The 19380-nt window shown below is 37.8% G+C and overlaps 1 protein-coding gene across 2 annotated transcripts in view; it reads right to left on the reverse strand.

The window, feature by feature from the left end:
• The window catches only part of ltk (leukocyte receptor tyrosine kinase), a 52642-nt gene extending 50332 nt beyond the window's left edge, over positions 1-2310 (reverse strand). For both annotated transcript variants that reach the window (XM_051388386.1, XM_051388378.1), the window contains exon 1: positions 2019-2310. In XM_051388386.1, the coding sequence (XP_051244346.1) occupies positions 2019-2070 (52 nt within the window). In that variant the 5' untranslated portion in view covers positions 2071-2310. The remainder of the gene's footprint in view (positions 1-2018) is intronic.
• Between the last annotated feature and the right edge of the window lie 17070 nt (positions 2311-19380).

Raw genomic sequence — 19380 nt, forward strand, 5'->3', positions numbered from 1 at the left:
GTATTACATTTTCCTTACTGTAAAACATATGTGCTGTTGCAAATTAGTAAACATAATAACAAGAAGACAGGGTTGACGTAATGCATCTGTATGCTGGTAGAAGAGGACTGCCCCAAGTAGGCTGCATACTGGATACGATTCAGGAACAGAGAAGGAGGGGGGTCTGACATTATACTGTGAGTTTTGGCAAAGCTCACCCTGGGTTTTCTCCTGTCACTGGGATTGACTGCAGTAAGAGCCACTTACAGTGTGGCTGCTAGAGCAAAAGAGAGGACAAGCCAAGAGGCTCGCTCCTCCTGTGTCTCTCTTCTGTAAAAGAGAAGGGGCTGTTGTTGAAGATATGTGAAATAAAGTATTCAGTTCGGTGACGTCTTATTGGGAAAACTTCTGGCATGAGGCTTCTGATTGGCGGAGCTCATAAAATAAATATTCGACACACAAGGCCTTGAGTGTAAAGCGTGTGGTGCCACATTAGAGGGAAGAAGTCTATGTGAAACAAGAGACTTGCTTTATCTGACAATTTATCCTAATACACACAAACACTGGCATGAAAAAGTGGCTGGCAATCAGAATAAGCAGGTGGTCCATCTGGCCTTAAAGTGTAAAAGGTGAACTAATGTGCTCCATGGGAAAATTTAAAGCCAGATGAAGTCACAGTGATGCCAATAAGTGAGCTCATCATAATTCCTATGTGCACATGACATGCCTCTGTTGGTCATAAACACACACTCCCTTCATATGACATTAAGCCTGATTGGATCAGATAAGCAAGAAGCACAAATAATATATAATTTTTTTCAGCAAACAATCTAATTTGGATTTGATATTAAAAAAAGAAACAAATGAAGACTGACGGGGGATTTCAACGTGTGCTAACAACTGTTTAGACATGTGTTTTTACCTTTTTCAGTTAGGCCACTAGCTTAAACATTTAAGAGTTAATACAGTTACAGCCACCTATAAATCTGTCGCACTGTTACAATATTTTTTGAAGAGAAATGTTGTAGTTTTTTCTATAATTTTGTTTCTATAAGCACTAAAACTAACACATTGCAATATTCTGTGATTGCAAACCCCACTAACTGTTAGGAGAGCCGTTGCAGACGACCATTTCTTGCCAAGTCTTGTTGTGGTGCTGCAGTGTAAATTAATGTAAATCAAATTCCCTCAAGTGTGCCTCAAGAGAATATGACACCTCAAAGTGGATGTGAAAACACCTTTAGATGTGTGTGTGTGGAAATAAGAGAGCGTTTCTGCATATTCACAGGCATTCAAAGAGATGTAATCAAACTGCAGCAGGTCTAAAAACTGGCCTAGATACTTAAACTGGTGGAGCATTTTAACTGGAGTAACACAGCAGAACGGCAGCAGGTAACTCATTTATTATTTTATTATTTATAATTAATTCATTTAAGAAAGAAAATACATATTTATATATTTATTTATTTATATATATTTATATAAGCTTTTATGCCTGGCTGAGGTTGAAAAGTTGGTGTTTATAAAATAAAAATTTGTGCAACGAAACAGCGAATCATGACGTAGGCTACATGAAGCACGTGACTTGTGTCTAGGTAAACGTGAACTGAAGCTAGCAGATGGCTGCAGACGAAAATATAAATTAATACATAAAACAAATATATTAACATATTTATAACATCTTTTCTACGTTAAATTCCCAACATTTTGGGTTTTACTGACGCTCGTTTAATTTAATGGCACCTGACTGAAGAACTAGCGCCACCTACTGTTTATCTACATGAACCAACTCCCAATATTAGTGTAACAGGAAAGTCAACACGCTTAAATTCGCCCTTTTCTGAAGACGATTTTATTTTTATATTTGGTTAGAATGGGCTGTATTTTGGATTTTGATTCATTCAATCATGTAAAAGAAACAAAATAAAGTAATAAAGGACTAAAGAGGGAAAAGTTTAGAGTGGTTTAACATGTCGCCCTGCTTTAGTAAAACACTAACAACCCTGCTAATTGAGATAAAAATGAATTTCTGTACTCACTCATCAAGATGACGATGGAGAGGCAAGTATTGTGGTTTTTTATATAATCCATGGCTTCCTTTCTTTCGGCAGATCCACAGAGAGTTCGTGCAGTTTTTTTTTTTTTTTTGGCCCCTTTAAGTCCTCATGTATAGCTTCAGCACACCATCACAACCAGGCTCGTGAGGCACTCAGTAAGCGGACACACATACACACACACACATACACACACAGGCGCGCGCGCTCCTCCGGACAGTGTAGTTGTTTCTCCAAGTTGCGCACTGTTACTCATTCCGGTGATGCTGATGCTGCTGCTGCAGATCCCAGTGACGACAACCCCCCTCTCCCTCTCTCTCTCTCTCTCTCTCTCTCTCTCTCCCTTCTCTCCCTTTACTCTCTCTCTCTCTCTCTCTCTCTCTCTCTCTCTCTCTCGCTGTGTGTTAGTCACCAGTCACACAGGCTCCTGCTGGTCCTAGAGACATTCATTTTCTCAGGTTTCCACTCCGGCTGCTGCCTGCACGTGTTTTTATCTGCAGCTTTTGGGCTCTGGAGAGTTTTATCTCTGTGCTCCGGCTGCAGGTGGTGACACCAGCTCGTCCATAAAAAGTAAAGATAAAGTTTAAATCATTGCAGCAAAGGCGAAGAGAGTTATTATAGTATTCAGATCCTTTACTCATGCAAAAGTAGTATACTTGTATTATTTGTTATATATTGTATTATATTTTTGTGCCTGTTTTTACATGTGTGAAACGTCTGTAACTAACTTTAGAAATACTGATTTACAAGTTAAAGTCATTTTACTGCAGAAGTCTTATCAGTAAAATGTACTAAAGTATCAACAGGTATGATTTATAAGGGACCTTTTAGAGTGTTTTAGAGAGGTAATTATTAGTTAATATACACTCAGTTGGCAGTTAATGTTACCTTTAGCCAAAACTAATAAAGTCTGAAACCATTCTGCAGTAAATCCCACCTTCACAAAGCTTATAATGTTCAGTTTTCTTGTTCTGCTTTAGAAAGGTGCTGATTCAACAGTTTGATTGTTTTGCAGGATTTTGAACTGCACTATATTAGTTTTGTCTTGGTGTACCTAATAAACTAAATAAACTAAAAGTGTATAATACTCTGTGTTTATTGTTGTTATTAATGCATTGTGTGTGTAAATTACACGTTGATGTTGTAGCTGGTCAAGGTAAAGTAGTTTTCAGGACTTAATAACTGGGTGGGTAGTTTAATCTGTGACAATGCATCAACTTTTCTAAACTAATGTTTGTCCATAAAATCTCAATCTACAGTCACTATAGCTGTCAGATTAATTTAGTAAAGTAAAAAAACTACTTTTCATAGAACTAAAAACTGTCCTTATATTGTGATCAAACTATGAGCTGTTTTATAATAGTAGTTTAATGTTCAAGGGTAAATTGCTGACGTTCTGTGATCCAAACTCGCAAAAATCCTTCATCGCCCATGTTTTGTTTTGTTTTGTTTCCCATTTACTACTGTATGTGCTGCCATGTGTTTCTAATTAACTGCTTAGAGGCACGTAAACAGAAATCGCCTCCGTGTTGGAAGAGTTTTTTCAAAGCAGGCTATTGCAGTCCTTCACTTATGATAACTGGAGCCTTTAGAAAATGCAGCAGTGATGATGTTACACTGAAATAATGTGTATGAATCACTGGTGAATTTGTAGGATCTATACTTAGGCTTCTTTTTGCAGATCTTCATGTGTATTTTAACTAAACTAGCGTTCAGTCCTCATTATGTTCAACCATGCAGTGTGAAGTCTAAACACACAGAGGTGTTTGTACAAAGATATGTGGAATTTCAGACGCTGCCACGTTGCCTTTTTCATTTAGTTTTTTGAGTGAGAGCAAATAATACATTCAGTACTGAAGCTTTATATGACTCACAGCCAAGGTTGTCTCATAATGCACAGGAAAAAAAGCGCTTTGTCTCCTACTGTTTTAAAGTTTAAAGGTTAAGTTGTCAAATGTACAGACGTACATTTATGTTCCTCAGGTACTAGTATGTCACTCGTACAAGGCTTGCCTCATCAGCTCACTGAAGAGTACTTTTATGTTCATCTGTGAATCTGTCAATCAATGGCACTTCACACTGCAGATTTGCAGACAGCGGGGGGGGGGAATAGCTTCAGGGTAGAGAAAGCAATGCAGAAAGATTGGAGGAGACTAATAACGTTTTCTTTTCGAGGGGGTAAAATGTCGCTGTTGTGACGATTATAACAGCACCAAGAGATAATTCTGATTTTGAAGGGTCATCCTCCAAGAGGCAATCTCATGAATCAGGGGAGATTTAACATTTTTTTAACAATAGGGGATACTGAAAGAAGAGACCACGTGTGCTATATACAAGTTCTTGACCCTTCTAGCCAGCTGCGTTCATGCCTCTACAGCAGGAGGGTGAAACTGCCAATAGATGATGTCAAAAATATAATATAATCCAGACAGCAAGATTAAGTTATTTTTTCTAGTTGTTTCATATCAATTCAAACTACCCTTCATATGAATAAAAACATATTTAAGTATTTTGTTTGGTGCAAAACAATGGTACAGATCAAAGGTTCCTGTGCCCATTTGAGTTTAAGACCCCTGCTCTACAGGATAATGTGGTCAGTGCAGCTCACACTGCTGGGAGGACTGATTACCATTAATATACACAAACAAAAATGTATCTTATTTTAAATTAAATTAAACCTTATATGAATCAGTGGCATGAGCGTATCAGCAGAATGACAGTGATAAGTGTCAGGTTACAATGGCTTACTGCCAAACAGCCAGTGAATGAGCCAATGATTGTAAACCCAGGATGAGCCAGCTGATGCCAGGCATGACTTAAGCTCTCTGCTGTGCTTCATTTAACATGCAAAAAATACATAAAAAAATACTAAAAAGTAACAAGCTGGAACAAATGTCTGTCGTTAAGCACTGGTGTTTTCATAAAGCCCGGCTTCCTGCTGCTGAATAAACTCTCATGACATTTCCATCAAGAAGACTCATCCAATCCTCTTTGCTGAGGAGAGACTCATTTTCACCCTGAAACGCTGAGGTGAGTGAGTTCAGAAGAAACAGGCCACTTTCCAACCACTTTCCAAACTAGATGTTTAACGTATCTATAAACATTGTTAATGTGCACATTAAATAAATTACCACCTTATACAATATTATCTCAATATTAACTGAGATTATAGACACTTATTAGGCTTTTGTGCAGCCTCTTTTCACTGTGTATTTAAATATGTATCAGTGTATTTATTTCACAATTCCACATTTAGTTTTTAAGTGTACAGCATTTGGTTATTTTTAGTTTTATGTGTTTCATGACTTCATGTAAAACATTTGTTTTTGTTATTGTACCATTATCTGTAATCAACTCGACAGGTATACCAGGGAACAAGGTTTACAGGATTTTAAAATGTAAACTGGCATCTGACTGCGAAGGTTGTCATTGATGTTTGCTGTATTTTGTTTGTTTTTACACATGTACACTAATTGGATTTTATCCTAATTAAATAAGTTAAACTGAACTGAATTTCAAACTAATTCTAACTGAAAATCATGTAAAAATTTATTTACCAACACTAAAACAACACTGTAGTTATCATTTTTGATTATTCATCTTTTTTTCATTTAATTCATGGTGAAGGGCAATAAAATATACACAGCAAAGTATGAAGGAAACCGCTGCAGCTCCAGCAACCAAACCACATGTTTGGTTGTGATGGAAGACTTGAAACCAATCAGACCACACATTGTCTGACAGTCTCCCACTTTACATCCAGTTGGCACTAAGCAGACAACCAAACATGAGGATGTAACAAGTGGACATGTTGTCACCACTGCCTTCTGAGGTTGGTCCCAGGTTTGCCAAGACTCTTCAGAAATCGTTGGCTTTCAGCTCAACGTCTGGGCGTCTTCTTTTCAGCACAAATCTGCCACAAAAAGAGGTTTTGACTGTTCTGAAAGATGACCTGTTGAGTTTTCAGTAACATAGTTTTCTCCAAGAAATCCCAAATGCAAAATTACTCTCATGTACTCAGCAGGATCCTTCTCCAGAGAGGTCTCCACCAAACCAGCTGTCAAAGTCTCAGCAAAATCTGACCAATGAATCACCTCAAATTGCCAATTTATCTGCTGTTGCACAGAAGAATTTCCCATGTTAGCGTTGCGTACTGTGGTTGCCTCTCAGCATCCACTGTCTCTACATCCTTTTATCTTTCCAAAATAAACACCGCTGAACATGTTCTCATGCTGCTACAGCCACACAGCATGGTTTTCTTACAGGAGTGTATTCTAACAAGGCTGTGTAAGCTGTCCAAACTAACACACAAATTCCCACCTCTGCTCTGTCGGTCTGCTATTGTTATCACATATGCAGAAGTTGAATAGAAGAAAATGGAATCAGATTTTGACTCTACAGCTGTCTGGGAAGACATAACATACTGTATCTCCAAAAAACATGCTGCAAATCTGTTGAGAGCAAATTTATATTTGTACCTGTGGTTTTCTTTTTTCCACTTATGCCAACAAATTTGCAGCTATTTGTGGTGAGGGAAAGGGCATACTGCTGTCACCTAAGCTGCAACCATGCTGTGTAAACTATGCACAAGTTACAATTATACAAGATGCTGATGTGAGTAAAAACACATCACAATTTTCAAGTGGAGGAAAATAAAATATGGAATGAATTTAAGATGTTATCCTGTCTTTTTCTTTTTCAATTTGATGTCAACAACATTGAAGTAAAAAGAGAAGAAACTGCAGAGATTTGCCATAATTTGACGTGTTTGATGTATTTGCACAATCGCAGTAATGGAGAACAAATGATAAAGAGAAATAAAGTATTGGGCAACATAATCCATGAACAGAGTTCATGACTACAGGTGGTCCTGTTTCCTAGCCTACATCATTAAAGCCTCTGAGAACATCACAGAGTTAGGACACTGCACTTTGACGCTGTTAAAAATGTACCACCTTGTTGTTAGAGTTAACGTTTGTCATGTTTTCTATGGTAACCTGGGAAACAGACAAATCACATCACTGTACTTCAGCATAGCCCCAATAGCAATAGAATTTGTTTCCACTATCTAAAACAAAACATGTAATGCTGATAGTGTAAACCAAATGACCTCAGTTCAAATGCAATGCAGCATCTACATTCATTGGGGTTACTCACAGGCCACAGTTTGTCCGACAGGCTCACACTGATCAGCTTAGACTAAAAAACTAAAAGCAGTTATAATCAGTATTTTTTATCATAATAATAAAGACCACATGCAATCTGGGCAAGGGGTTGCTTGTAGTGACAAAATCAGCAACTCTGCAGTTTCTTTAAGTTCTACGGTGCTTTTTAGCATCTTTCAGCTCATTGTTTTGGGTTTTTTACCACCTGCAACTTTACTGTTTTGGTTCAGTGCCGTAACCAGCGTCAGGTTTTCATTTTATGTCACAGCAGGGAGCAGATTTCAGCTAAAAACCCAGTGTACTCTACATGCCTATAGCACGAAACAGCAAAGTTATCAACAAGCTGGTGAGTGAAGTATTCAACAGTAGAGACCTAAACAGAGTTTAAATGATAGTGGATATTGGAATTATATTAGTGATATCCGAATGAATGCTTTGTAAATAAGCAATTGTTTGCTAACCCGTTGGCCAGTGTGTGTTTCTTTAGGGTCTCCTTCACTACGCTGCCCTATAAAACTAGAAGTCTTTTTATGTATGATAGTGCTATGTAGTGTCATCCTCCAGCATCCATTAATGGTCTTTTTGTACAATGTGAGGCTCATCTGAGGTCTTCATTGTGTGTATGTCATTGTATTCCCAGAACATCATGCAGGGTGTCCATGTACTTACTGTAGCTTACTCAGGGGCCAAACTGCAGCTGTCTAGTATTAAAGCACCTAACTGTCGTCTCTCTCTCACCACGTTCGCCCTGACCTTTGTTTGACTACGTACACCATCTCTCAGGATGATCTAATCATATAATTAAATTAGAAGGACCTCATTACTTTGAATCTCCTGCAGAAGTAAGGCATTGTCTCAGGTCTCATTACATGACATTTCTTCTTCAATGAACGGAGTCTGGTTTGTTGGCAGTAGGATGCTTGATAGAGGACGAGATGGAGACAGAAGTAATTTGAGAAATCAAGCCCACGAATCATACTGCTTGTTAGAGGAGAATGATCAATCTGACAGCTGCCAACATTAAATACAGAATTTCTAAAGACTCCTTTTTAAATAATCTCTCTGAAACTTCTAATGTTCATGTTCTGTCGAGACAGCATCTTTTTGACGCTGTTAGTTTGTTGAGTGAAACTGCATTATAACATAAAGTGTTGCTGTTACATTGTGTCTCTCTCTGTGTATTTGTTTGAGACTAAAGTTGAATTACACCGGCCAAGCATGTGGTTTCAAACTTTTCTGTAAGTCACATCTGATTAGCCCAAGGAACAATGATGTGCCATGTTTTTCTTGTTATCCCATTTAGCATTGTTTTTGGACGTTGTATTGAACAGATTCTGAGATCATTTGTGCATTTGAAAGACTGTGTCAGATGCGTTCTTTTGTCTTTGACAACACGTTGTCTGCTTTTGTTTTGCCGTTGCTACAAGGTATAATTCACATTATACAAAACTCACCATGACTCTCCGTCTTGACAGCTTTTTTCAGCATGTGTAATTTCATTTTCCATGCACTCCTGGGAGGTCAGAGGTCTGGGTCAATTGCACCTTTTGAGGAGCTGCTGGGGGTTTGATGTCTTGCTCAAGGATACTTCAGACATGGTGGCTCCCTGGAGATGGAACTTCTTGATCCACTGATTGCAGGGCGGCAGCTCAGCGAATGTGCGCTGCATCTGGTGAATTTCATGTGGTTTGAAGTTCATTTTTTAGTGCCAGACATTCTACGTAACATCTGATTTGAGCCGTTCAGAAATGTTTTCTTCTTTTGCTGCACATCACACATGCTTAAGCATCAAATATTTAATAAGTTATTTACATATTCGACAACATTTATGCAGTTAATGACATGAGCTGAATGCAGTTGCTCTAGAAAAGCTATAAATGTAGGAAGTCCGTGATCGTTACGATGTATTATGAACTAGTTGTGATCCAGATACTGTATTTCTATTTCTGTTTGGTTAAAAATCTATTAAAAAGTGATGGAGGGCAAAATGCACTGGCTGAAACTAATGAGGATGTCCGTTAGAACTGCAGTCAATTCTTTATTTATCAATGTGTTTCCTATTCACTTACCACAGCTAATCCCTTCAAAAGTTTTCAGTATGCTAAGCCTCTCTAAATCCATCACTATAACTTTATAAGCTAACAGGCAGATGTATTGACAGACGTTGTCATGCAGTGGTGAGCATGTTGTTTACCCCCGCAGTCGGCAGGAAACAACGTGTTCTTGATATCTAATCTAATAGATGTGAAATACGTAGCTGTCTGGCTCTGTCAGGACGTGTTTCCGCCATCTTTAGTGTGTTTGTCTGTGTCTATAAGACCGTCTTATCAGGGCCCATCAGGAAGTGTCTCCCAGTTTTTATGTGTCCCAGTTACTGTAAACAAGTTTTCCCTGACCTCCCAGAGTTGTTAAAACAATTCCTCTGCAGTGGTTTGACGAGACAGTTTATGGACCAAAATATATTTGTTATATATCATCCAGTAGCCCAACTACAAGAAACCGAAAAATTTGATCTTCTTTCTCTCTTTAATCTTGTTCTCTGTCTCTCTCTTGGTCCAAATTGTTCTACGCTTTTACAGAACAGTTAATACCAAGTGGATCAGATTCCTTGTCTCCGCAGGTTTGCCACATGTAGGGCAATAAATATCACATTTGCCGGTTGATTTTGTGCACTTAAGCTCAAGGCCAGTTGATTGTATCTCCTATGGGGACATAAAAACAGGTTTATGTGTGTGAGTGAGAGAGAAGAAGTAAGATTTTGTAATGGTACAGATTTTCTGCAAAAAATCAAACATTCAAACATTCTGCTGTTGGAAAGCGAAAGAGATCTTGGCATGAGTGTAAAATCACTGACTGAATTTAATTTCCTTCCATCTGGCAAAACATCAGATCCTGAAGAAAATGATTAAATAGTTGGAAGCACTGTTGACGACCTTGATGCAGAGCAAACAATGAGGTGATGCTCTCGCAAATGGAAAATTCCTGAACAGTCAAGGACCGCAATAAAAAAAAATGGATTAGATCAGAGTCGAGAAAATTAGAGGAAGTGATGAAGAGTGAGAGAGAAAACAGAACTGAGACACAGAGAAAGAAGTGATATGTGGAAGCAAATCAAGAGACAGTATGAAGAGAGAGAAAAGAAACATTTTGCCTGGAGTCTGGAGACAATTTATAGAGAGCTCTGAGCCAAGCGAGAGAAGAGGAATGAAGGAAGGGCATCGTGTGACAAAAAGAATACAGTGACAGTTTTTTCAGCACAGTCTGTGAGGGCTAAAACAATAGTTTCACTTTTTTTTTTTTTTTGAAAATGCAGTTTTTCATTTTCCTGCTGAGAGTTAGATGAGAAAATAAATACCACTTTCATATCTGTGTGTTAAATATGAAGCTAGAGCTAGCAGCCAGTCAGTTTAGCTTAGTAATTATTGACCTTTAGAGGTGCTGATAGACATGTTTTGTTAAATTTGGACAGTGCAAGGCTTTTTCACCATGTTTTCATTCTTTATGCTAAGCTTGCTAACCAGCTGTTTTTCTTATTTCTCAGTTAAGTATCAAGCTACAGCCAGGACAAGGTTAGCTTAGCATAAAGACAGGAATCATGGGTAAACAGCTAGCCTGGCTCGTTCCACCAGCGCCTACGTGCCATGCTATTGTTCCGAAACCCCAGCAGTCCCAAAAATGTCCCGTTGGACTGACAGCCCGTTATTCTGAAAATAACACCCATCATTGCTCTGAAGGCCAGTTGTTCTAAAAAGTACACATTCTGGTAACCAAACCATGATCTTCTCATAAACTGTGATCATTTCACAACGTTTATTATTGTTCCCATGACAACAAAGGTCACCTGACTATCCAAAAACAGTAAGATAAAGGACAAAAAACTCCAGGGAGAGTGTGTATTTTTGGAACGACGGGTCTTCGGAGCAGTGAGTTTTTGTTTTAGGGATAATCGGCAGTTAGACAAATGGGCTTTCAGTCCGATGGGACATATTTCGGACTAATAGGCAGTCCCCCAACTCTAAAGCGTAGGGAAAGAAAAGCAAAGCGTATTAGCCAAATATTGAACTATTCCTTTGAATTTTTTTTTTTCACAAAGTTGGGATGAACCACAAACTGAGGGTGTGTTTCAGTGTTTATTAATGTTCAAAACCAGGACTGGGATCAGGTCTCTGTTAATGTTACCTCTGGCCACTAGCTCTGCTACGCTGCTAATCACACAAACCACTACCTTCTGAGAAAGGAGGGCAAGAATTTTGAGCTCAGCAAGGAATATTTTTCCAGAGGTTTGGATGTCAAAAAGACAAAACTGAGGAAAAATATAATTTCCATAGAGGGAAGCCACAATGTTATGTCAGTCAGAAACACAATAATTTGCTTCTTTTTTTGGATCTGTTGAAAGACATACTGTATCTCTGCTGTCTGTTTCCGAGACAGATGCAGTCCTAGAGTCAAAAGACATATTCCTGTCTGCGTCCTGCCAAACGTTAATCTCAGCTCATATCTCCATTTCTGTTAAATATTACAGGGGGAGGTCTTGGCACAGACGTGAGCTGCGTAACATAATCCATCACTAAGCATGAAGGAGTGCGTTATCCAATATTAGAGTGCATATGTGTGTGTTATTACCTGTACTTAGACTGCAGTTCTCAGCAGACTAAATGTTCTTTCCCATGAATGATTTTCTCTACAGAAATTCACATAATGGCAGACACATGTAGGCACTGATAGCAGCATCTCTTCTCCTTGCATTAGATACCGTATGTCCACTTACTATTTTAAATATTTAACATATTGGCCTGTTTATTGTGTCTTTGTTTCCCAAAAATAACATTCCAGATACAGCAGTACTGTCACTGTAGAGATACAAATCTTAATCTAATCTAAAATATTTTCATATGAATGTTTATTGTCTGTGTGAACTGTGTGTATCAATTTAGAGACATGAAGTGTAAATCATGATAAAATGTTACAGTGTTTTGTTCTTAAATTTAAAACAAAATAAGATTTGGACAGCATACACACACACATAAACACATAATAGCACATAATGCTTTGTACTGGCCTTGGAACCAGACAATTCTGCCGAGCTCATGGTGTGCAGATCAGTTGCCAGGCCAAATGTGTACCTCAGTCTGTTTTGAATGATCCTGGAAGCCTACAGATCATACAGTAACACATGGTGAAGCATCATCTGTAGAAGATTGTTGATTTTGGAAAACACACTGATTCTCTCCGAGAGTTCGATGAGAAGATTAATACCGCTCTCTGACATAGAGAGACATCAATTTTCTCAAGTGACCCTTAGAAATAAAACGAATAAGAGAATTGCCAACATGTTAAATCAGAGTAACCATGTACCTCCTCAGAAGATATAGCTAAGTGCCACCATTATAACGTTAAAATACAGTAGGAGGCAGTTTTATACCTAATACGATTTTTTTTATTGTTGACTGACTTGAATGGAACCGGAGCAAATTTTATTTAAAAAGGGTTTCTCCTGATCTGCACTTCTTGAGCCAGGATTGCAGTGTTTTTAACTATTCCTCCTTTTTAACTATGTCTGCATCACATTTAAGCTCGTAACTAATCATGGATGTATGCGCACGTTACCTGCATGAAAGTAGGAGGCAGATATTGAAAGAAAATATTACAGGAAATACAAATACAAATACAAAAAAGTTTATGTATAGTTTCAGTATTTTCATTTGAGTTTTGTAGTATTTTGATAACGCTATATATTTTTGTATTATTTATTTAATTTTATAAAAACATTTCAGAGATTCCTCAGAGTTTCACTAGAGACAGCTTGCATACCACCAGAAGTAAACATAGTTATACTCTTTAAGCAGCTAACAGTGAAGTAAGTTCTTCCAAAAACAAAATTCACATTTGCAGGCTTCCTCTCCTGAAAAGGGACCAAATGTAAATGCAACTTCTGACAGTCAAAGTAACTCTTTTAACCAAGGATGCTAGTTAAAAGTTCCAATAGCCCTGTTTAATTTCAGTTAATTTAATTCTACAGAACAGCTGAAACAATTTGTGAATTTAGAGTCAATCGATATAAAACAATATTCTGATAATTGATTTCCAGATTGTCAGTCATTTTGAGTTGTTATAGTAAGAAAACACATTGTATGCATGACAAGACTTTCTTGTCCAGTTTTATTTTTCACTTCATGATGCCAACAATTTCCACCCAAATAGAGCCAAATGTTTCTTGTAAAGGAAACCTTCAATGTGTTATGTGAGCTATGTGATTCTAACAATGCTCCCACATGTAAAATCACTGAAAAGAGGGAGTGTTTGCATAAAAGATGACTGGATTATGGAGAGCCTGTACAATGAATTACAAAAAACAATCCAAATGCGACGATGTGTAAAATTCTCACTGCAACATGGAAGCTGGTGCTGCTTTCTCACTTTCCTTACACACAACCCCCAGCCTCTTCTAGATTGTATGGACAAAAATGTATATCATGGTCACAAAACTTATAACACTCTGTACTCTTGATCCTGTATCTGTTGATTGTTACTGTCCTGCCCCTGTGGAGCTTCACTCCCTGTTCACAGTCAGCTCATCGTGCTGAGATGCCAAGAGAGATTGTTACTCTCTCATGGAGCCAGTACAGCTTGTATTCTACCGTTGTAAGTAATGAGCAGTTTCACTCCAACGGTGGGAAAAGAACTTCTTCCCCTCGAAGAGAGAGATTTACCAATTTCCTTGGCACTATTTATCTCAATCCTGGGCCTGCAGGTTGCCAGCAAATGTGAGATGATGGAGTCCAAAGCAAACCTACTGCACATGGATCCACTATAGTGGTGATTTACTTTCTTCCCTCACTTGACATTTCATCCAGCACAAGGTAATCAGGTTAAACTCAAATAACAGCAATTTACTTGGATGATGCTAGATGTGCACTATTAACAGCTGGTTCTTCTCAATGTATATTCATGCCACTTCAATGCCAACATCATAACAGTAAAAAACATGTGACACGCAGGTAAAACCTATGAACATCTTTGGTGGACACTTCAATACATTTTAAGCAAGAGTCAAAGGTCGGACAACATGAGTAATTTTTAACAAACTCTACTATCAATTACTTAACTTCAACAACTCCAGACAACAACTCCGACATTCAGTGCAAACAAGTGTGTTAGAGTTCACTTCAAATGTCGTTTGTAGTAATTGTATTGTATAGACCACTAAATGTTGTTGGATGTTTTCATTTGACCTAATACGTTTGACATATGACCTTCTTGGCAACTCTGATGCTAAAGAAGTGCTCTTAATGGGTGATTGAAGTCTTAATTGATGAGAAAAAACATGTGGAAAAAAGACGTCACTAATAGGTTTCAGTTGACCCAAATGATAGATCTCATTTTCACAAATAAAGCAGACAGTACATCAAAGACATAATATAAGATATAATCTAATATACTAGTTAGCAAAGGCTCGGTACGGCAATGTAAACAAAACTGAAGCAAATAAATATGTTTCACTACTCCACAGACGATGGTGTGGTCAGCATTTCAAGAGATTAATGCGGCCACATAATGGATTTCATAATTTCACCATACACAAACATATCATGTTACAAATGGTTTCCAACGCATATACACACATTCCTCTACACAGTTGTAAACCTTAACCGTTATTGTGGAAAACCAAACACGGAAAACATCTTGTTTTTTGGAACCAGAAGTGACCTTATTAGGCCCGAGATTGTGGAGCCGGGGAGGAGACGCAATTGCTACACCATATCCTAATTGAATCTAACTGAGGACCCATACACACACTGTGGTAGCAGCTTGTCGATCAGAAGGTAGCCACGTCTTAAAGCATGCTCTGATTTACCGTCTATTTTACTCTGAATAGGACAATAATTTAGAAAATTAACATCATGCTGTATTGAGACTTCAAACTAGGAATTAAATCCATAAACATATTAGGAAAATGTTGACTTAGGAGATAAATCAAGTGAGAAGTAGGGTCATTTTCTTATTAGCTTACATACAATCAGACTTCTATTTCAGCCAGTAGTGTCGCCCCCTGCTGGTTGTAAGAAGGAATGCAGGTTTAAGCCACTTCCACATTGACTTCACTTTTCAGACCCAGAACCTCTGTGTAGAATTTAGGAGGATTTATTGACAGAAATTGAATATAATATGCATAGGTTGTTGTGTTGTTTTCATTAATGTATAATGACCTAAAGATAAAATCGTTGTGTTTTCATTATCTTCAAATTAGCCCTTTTTATCTACAGGCTTCTTCGGAAGCCTTTATTATGATAAAATTTATAAGATAACATGAAAATGAATAAGAAGAATATGAAAAGTCCATTAAATGTCTGGCTCAATGCTGGAAATGCACATTATTTCATCCATCACACATGCACAATCCCCACCTGAAGGGTGGGAATGATTGCTTTCCAGGCTGAAACTAACCCACCTCAACACCGTGATCCTTGCCAGAGCCAGGTGTAAAATGATGGCCTCACACTCATTCAATTCATGTGTCATAAAACACACAAAAAAGACCTTTTTATTCCTGACACTTACCAACAGCAGATGAGACAGTCCGGGGAGAAAAACTAAGGGCTTAAAGTCATCCAGTCATCCCCCAATTGCTCAGAATTTCTTTCTATAAATTATATGAGGGACCACGTATAGACTGCAGCCACAGTCCAAACCAGCAGCTTAACTGATGTCATGCCAGGCTTCACTTCAAGCTCCAAGTGGCCCACTTTAACACAGCCTGCCTCAGGCTGACAGTATCCATGAGATAATGAAGGACCTGAAGAATAATGAAAGAGACACAGACGCAGACAAGTGAGGTGAGTGCTCTCTAACTTGAGTGTTTTACACAAACCAAAGGACCTGTGTGTGATTCTCATCAGTAATAGAACAACAGTTTGTGCAATCTGTGGTGAGAATCTCCCAGTAGAAAGCAGTGGAGAGTAATAAAACCACAGCTCTATTGACAACTGTGTCCAAAGTGGTATTAATTAAAGAGCTATTTTAAGGCTTTTTATATGATTATTTATATTATATATATATATTTGTTTGAGCATTATCTGTTAAAGCTGACATTATGGAGCATAACTTTAAGAAGCCAAACAGTTGAGTTTACACAGCTTGCTCTGCTTTGAGGAATGTTTTGTTAGATTTTCCTGATCCACTGTAGCATCATTCTCACTGTAACCACAAGAGATTTCAGCTGGTGGGCTGTCTCAGTCTCAGGTGATATTTTTTCCATCATGCCCTGTAAAATGCATTAAAATAGGAAAAAAAATACAGCTGTGAGACTGTGATGTACTGCTGTTTAAAAGTGCTGTGGCTACAACCTCTTTGTCAAGAAAAATAACACCCCCCCACCCACTAAGCACTAAATTTGTATAATTTGTGGGTCACCATGTCTAGACAGGCTAAATTTGGTTGAAAAGTGTTTGAAAAGTTTTATGGATGTGTAAGTTTTATGATTATATTTAACACACTACAAAATAAATAAATCCTTTTACATATGCTCAGTCAAAAGAGATCAATGTTTTACCCTGATGCTGCACAGTTTCTGTAAAATCATGAAAAGGCTTTTAATAGCAGATTTGGTTTAAAAAACTTTCAAAAACTGAAAAAAATAATGATCTGGTTGGTTTCTCTGCTGTAAAAGAGGGTTAAATACTGTTGAAACAAAGTTTATATGCAAACAAGGTGTCTTTAGCCCTGGTTTTAACATTGACATCTAGATATCTTCTGCCCTGCAGGTCAGAAACATGAACGCTTACATCGGTTTGTGTAAATAACTTGATGGGAAGGTTTTATGTATGGACACGCTGCATGCTCTGAATGTGCAGTGAACATGTCATGAGAGTATTGAATATTTCTTGCCTGAAAAACATCAGAATAAGATATGTGAGACTAGCTGCAGTGATATCATTATACTTAAACTACTGTGTTAACATTTTCAAACAACAATTAACAAATTACCAGGTAAATAAACGTATTGTTGTTGAGGATTCCAGTTGTGGTTATCTTTAGCTCCTGCTTTAGCCTCTCTGCAGACCTGAAACCATTAGCTCCTGTTTACCAGACTCACAAACTAACAACACGCTTCATGGTCAAAAGGAAACTCACTGCTGTTCACAGCCAGTCTTTGACATAATTGCCATAATTAAAAACAGGTCAAATAAGCCCACTGACCTGTTAGAGCCTCTGCAATTTGCAACAAACAGCTCCATTAAAACATCAATGGGAAGCCATGCAGGCGCTTCAATGCTTCATTAAGGTTCTTCTAACAACAGCAGTGTGGCTTTGGCTGTGCAGTGCAAGCTAAAATACCATTCTACCAGAAAGACAGGCATTATGCATGAAAAACACATTTATTAAATAATAAAGTATCAGTGTTATAAATCTAAGACTTACGGTACATAAAAATCTGAAATCAGCTAAATATATCAGTAAATATTTAATGCTCTAATGAATATTTTTAACCATGCATGGCTGCACAGATGGCTATGTCCACACTGAAGTAACTCAACAACTATTGCCATGAAATTTGATGCACACATTTATCTTCCCCTCAGGATGAACTGCAGTAACACGGTACAGAGATTTCATCCAGCACCATCATCACGTCAAAGTTTTTATTTAGTCTGTGCAATACTTTGGTTTATACGGAAGCGTATTGCATTCACTTGAAAGTTTATTTTTTGGTTTGTTTTTCTGAGTAATTATTTCTGTTTTTCTGAGTAGTTTTTTTTTTGGTTTGTTTTTCTGAGTAATTATTTTTATGGTCGGTTTTTCTGAGTAATTTTTCCTGTTTTTTATTTTTCTTCGAGTTTAGAGAGCACTTGAAACAATAGACGCATTCATTCCTTTATTGAGAGCTCGCTTAAATGGAAACAAACATGACCGGTCTTTTTTAGTTCAATTAAATTATACTTTGATCTGGGTTTAAGACACTGGGAGATAGTCCTGTCTTCAAGTCATATAGATGGTATTATCATAAGTTTGTCGACTCTACACAGGCACCTGAGGACTTTGTAGTTGTTCAGAAGGAAAGCCCATTCAGATCTGCTAGACATAGCAATATATACATAGCAAAACTGACCCGGTACGGTAGATAGTTGAAGATGGGGCATGCATGTGCGGGCAGGAGTCACCATAGGTCCATGGGAGTCACTTGCAGGTTGGAGGTTCTCCCAGAGTTCGAAGTATCTCGATAATTCAGAAAAAGAATTACTCCGAAAAACAGGAAAAGAATTACTCAGAAAAACAAACAAAAAAAAAATAACTTGCAAAAACTAATAGAATACAGCTTCAACTTTACTTTGTGTTTCAGTGTTAATCACCAAATGTTAGCATGCGTACACATGACATACTAACTAAACTAAGAGGGTGAATGTAGTAAACATGTTGGCTGCTTTGCATGTGAGCATGCTGACTTTAGCAATGAGCTCCCACTGTGCCAAAGTTAAGTACAGCTTCAAAGAGATGCAAGCCTGGCTGTAGACATGCTTCCTTGAGTAATGATGGAAACCAAGAAGAATTATTTGTAAGAATTGAAAAAAATACATTTCAGTAGCAATTACTCAAAACCCCCCAAAAATGTGATTTTGTGTCTGAATGTGTTTCCATTTCTGCAAGGGGATCACATGAAGGCATCTTCTTTTTTTTTTTTTTACAGAATATAGAGGGGCCAAAACGCTGGAAAACTCAGGCAGTGAACAAAAACACAAATATAGTTAGAGACAAGCTGCTGGGTTGGGTATCAGTGCAGTAGTGTGATGCAAAACAGACTCAAAACACGTTCAAGAGAAAATGTGTACACCATCAATATTCCAACCACGACATCATAAAAACTTCAGAAAAAAACTTGAGAGGGCTGCAATATGAATATAATGTTTCCTCACTGGGGACGCTGATGATTTATTAGCAGTCCTATAACTGTAGTCACTCTATGTGTTTTAACGACTGAAAACAGACAGCTGAAAGGAAAAAGATGTTAATAATCAGGCCACTGTTGTTAAAACTGATGCAGAGTTCATAAACATGTAATGAGAGCATCAGAGGGTAACTGTGAGGAACATTACTCTTTGGACATGAAATTAAATATGTAACCGTGAATCCTGTAGGCAACTTTTACATTTGTTTGCCCTTTACAATTTTAATATTTATTCATTCAT

Source organism: Dicentrarchus labrax, unplaced genomic scaffold, assembly GCF_905237075.1.
Source record: "Dicentrarchus labrax unplaced genomic scaffold, dlabrax2021, whole genome shotgun sequence".
NCBI classification, from domain to species: Eukaryota; Metazoa; Chordata; class Actinopteri; family Moronidae; genus Dicentrarchus; species Dicentrarchus labrax.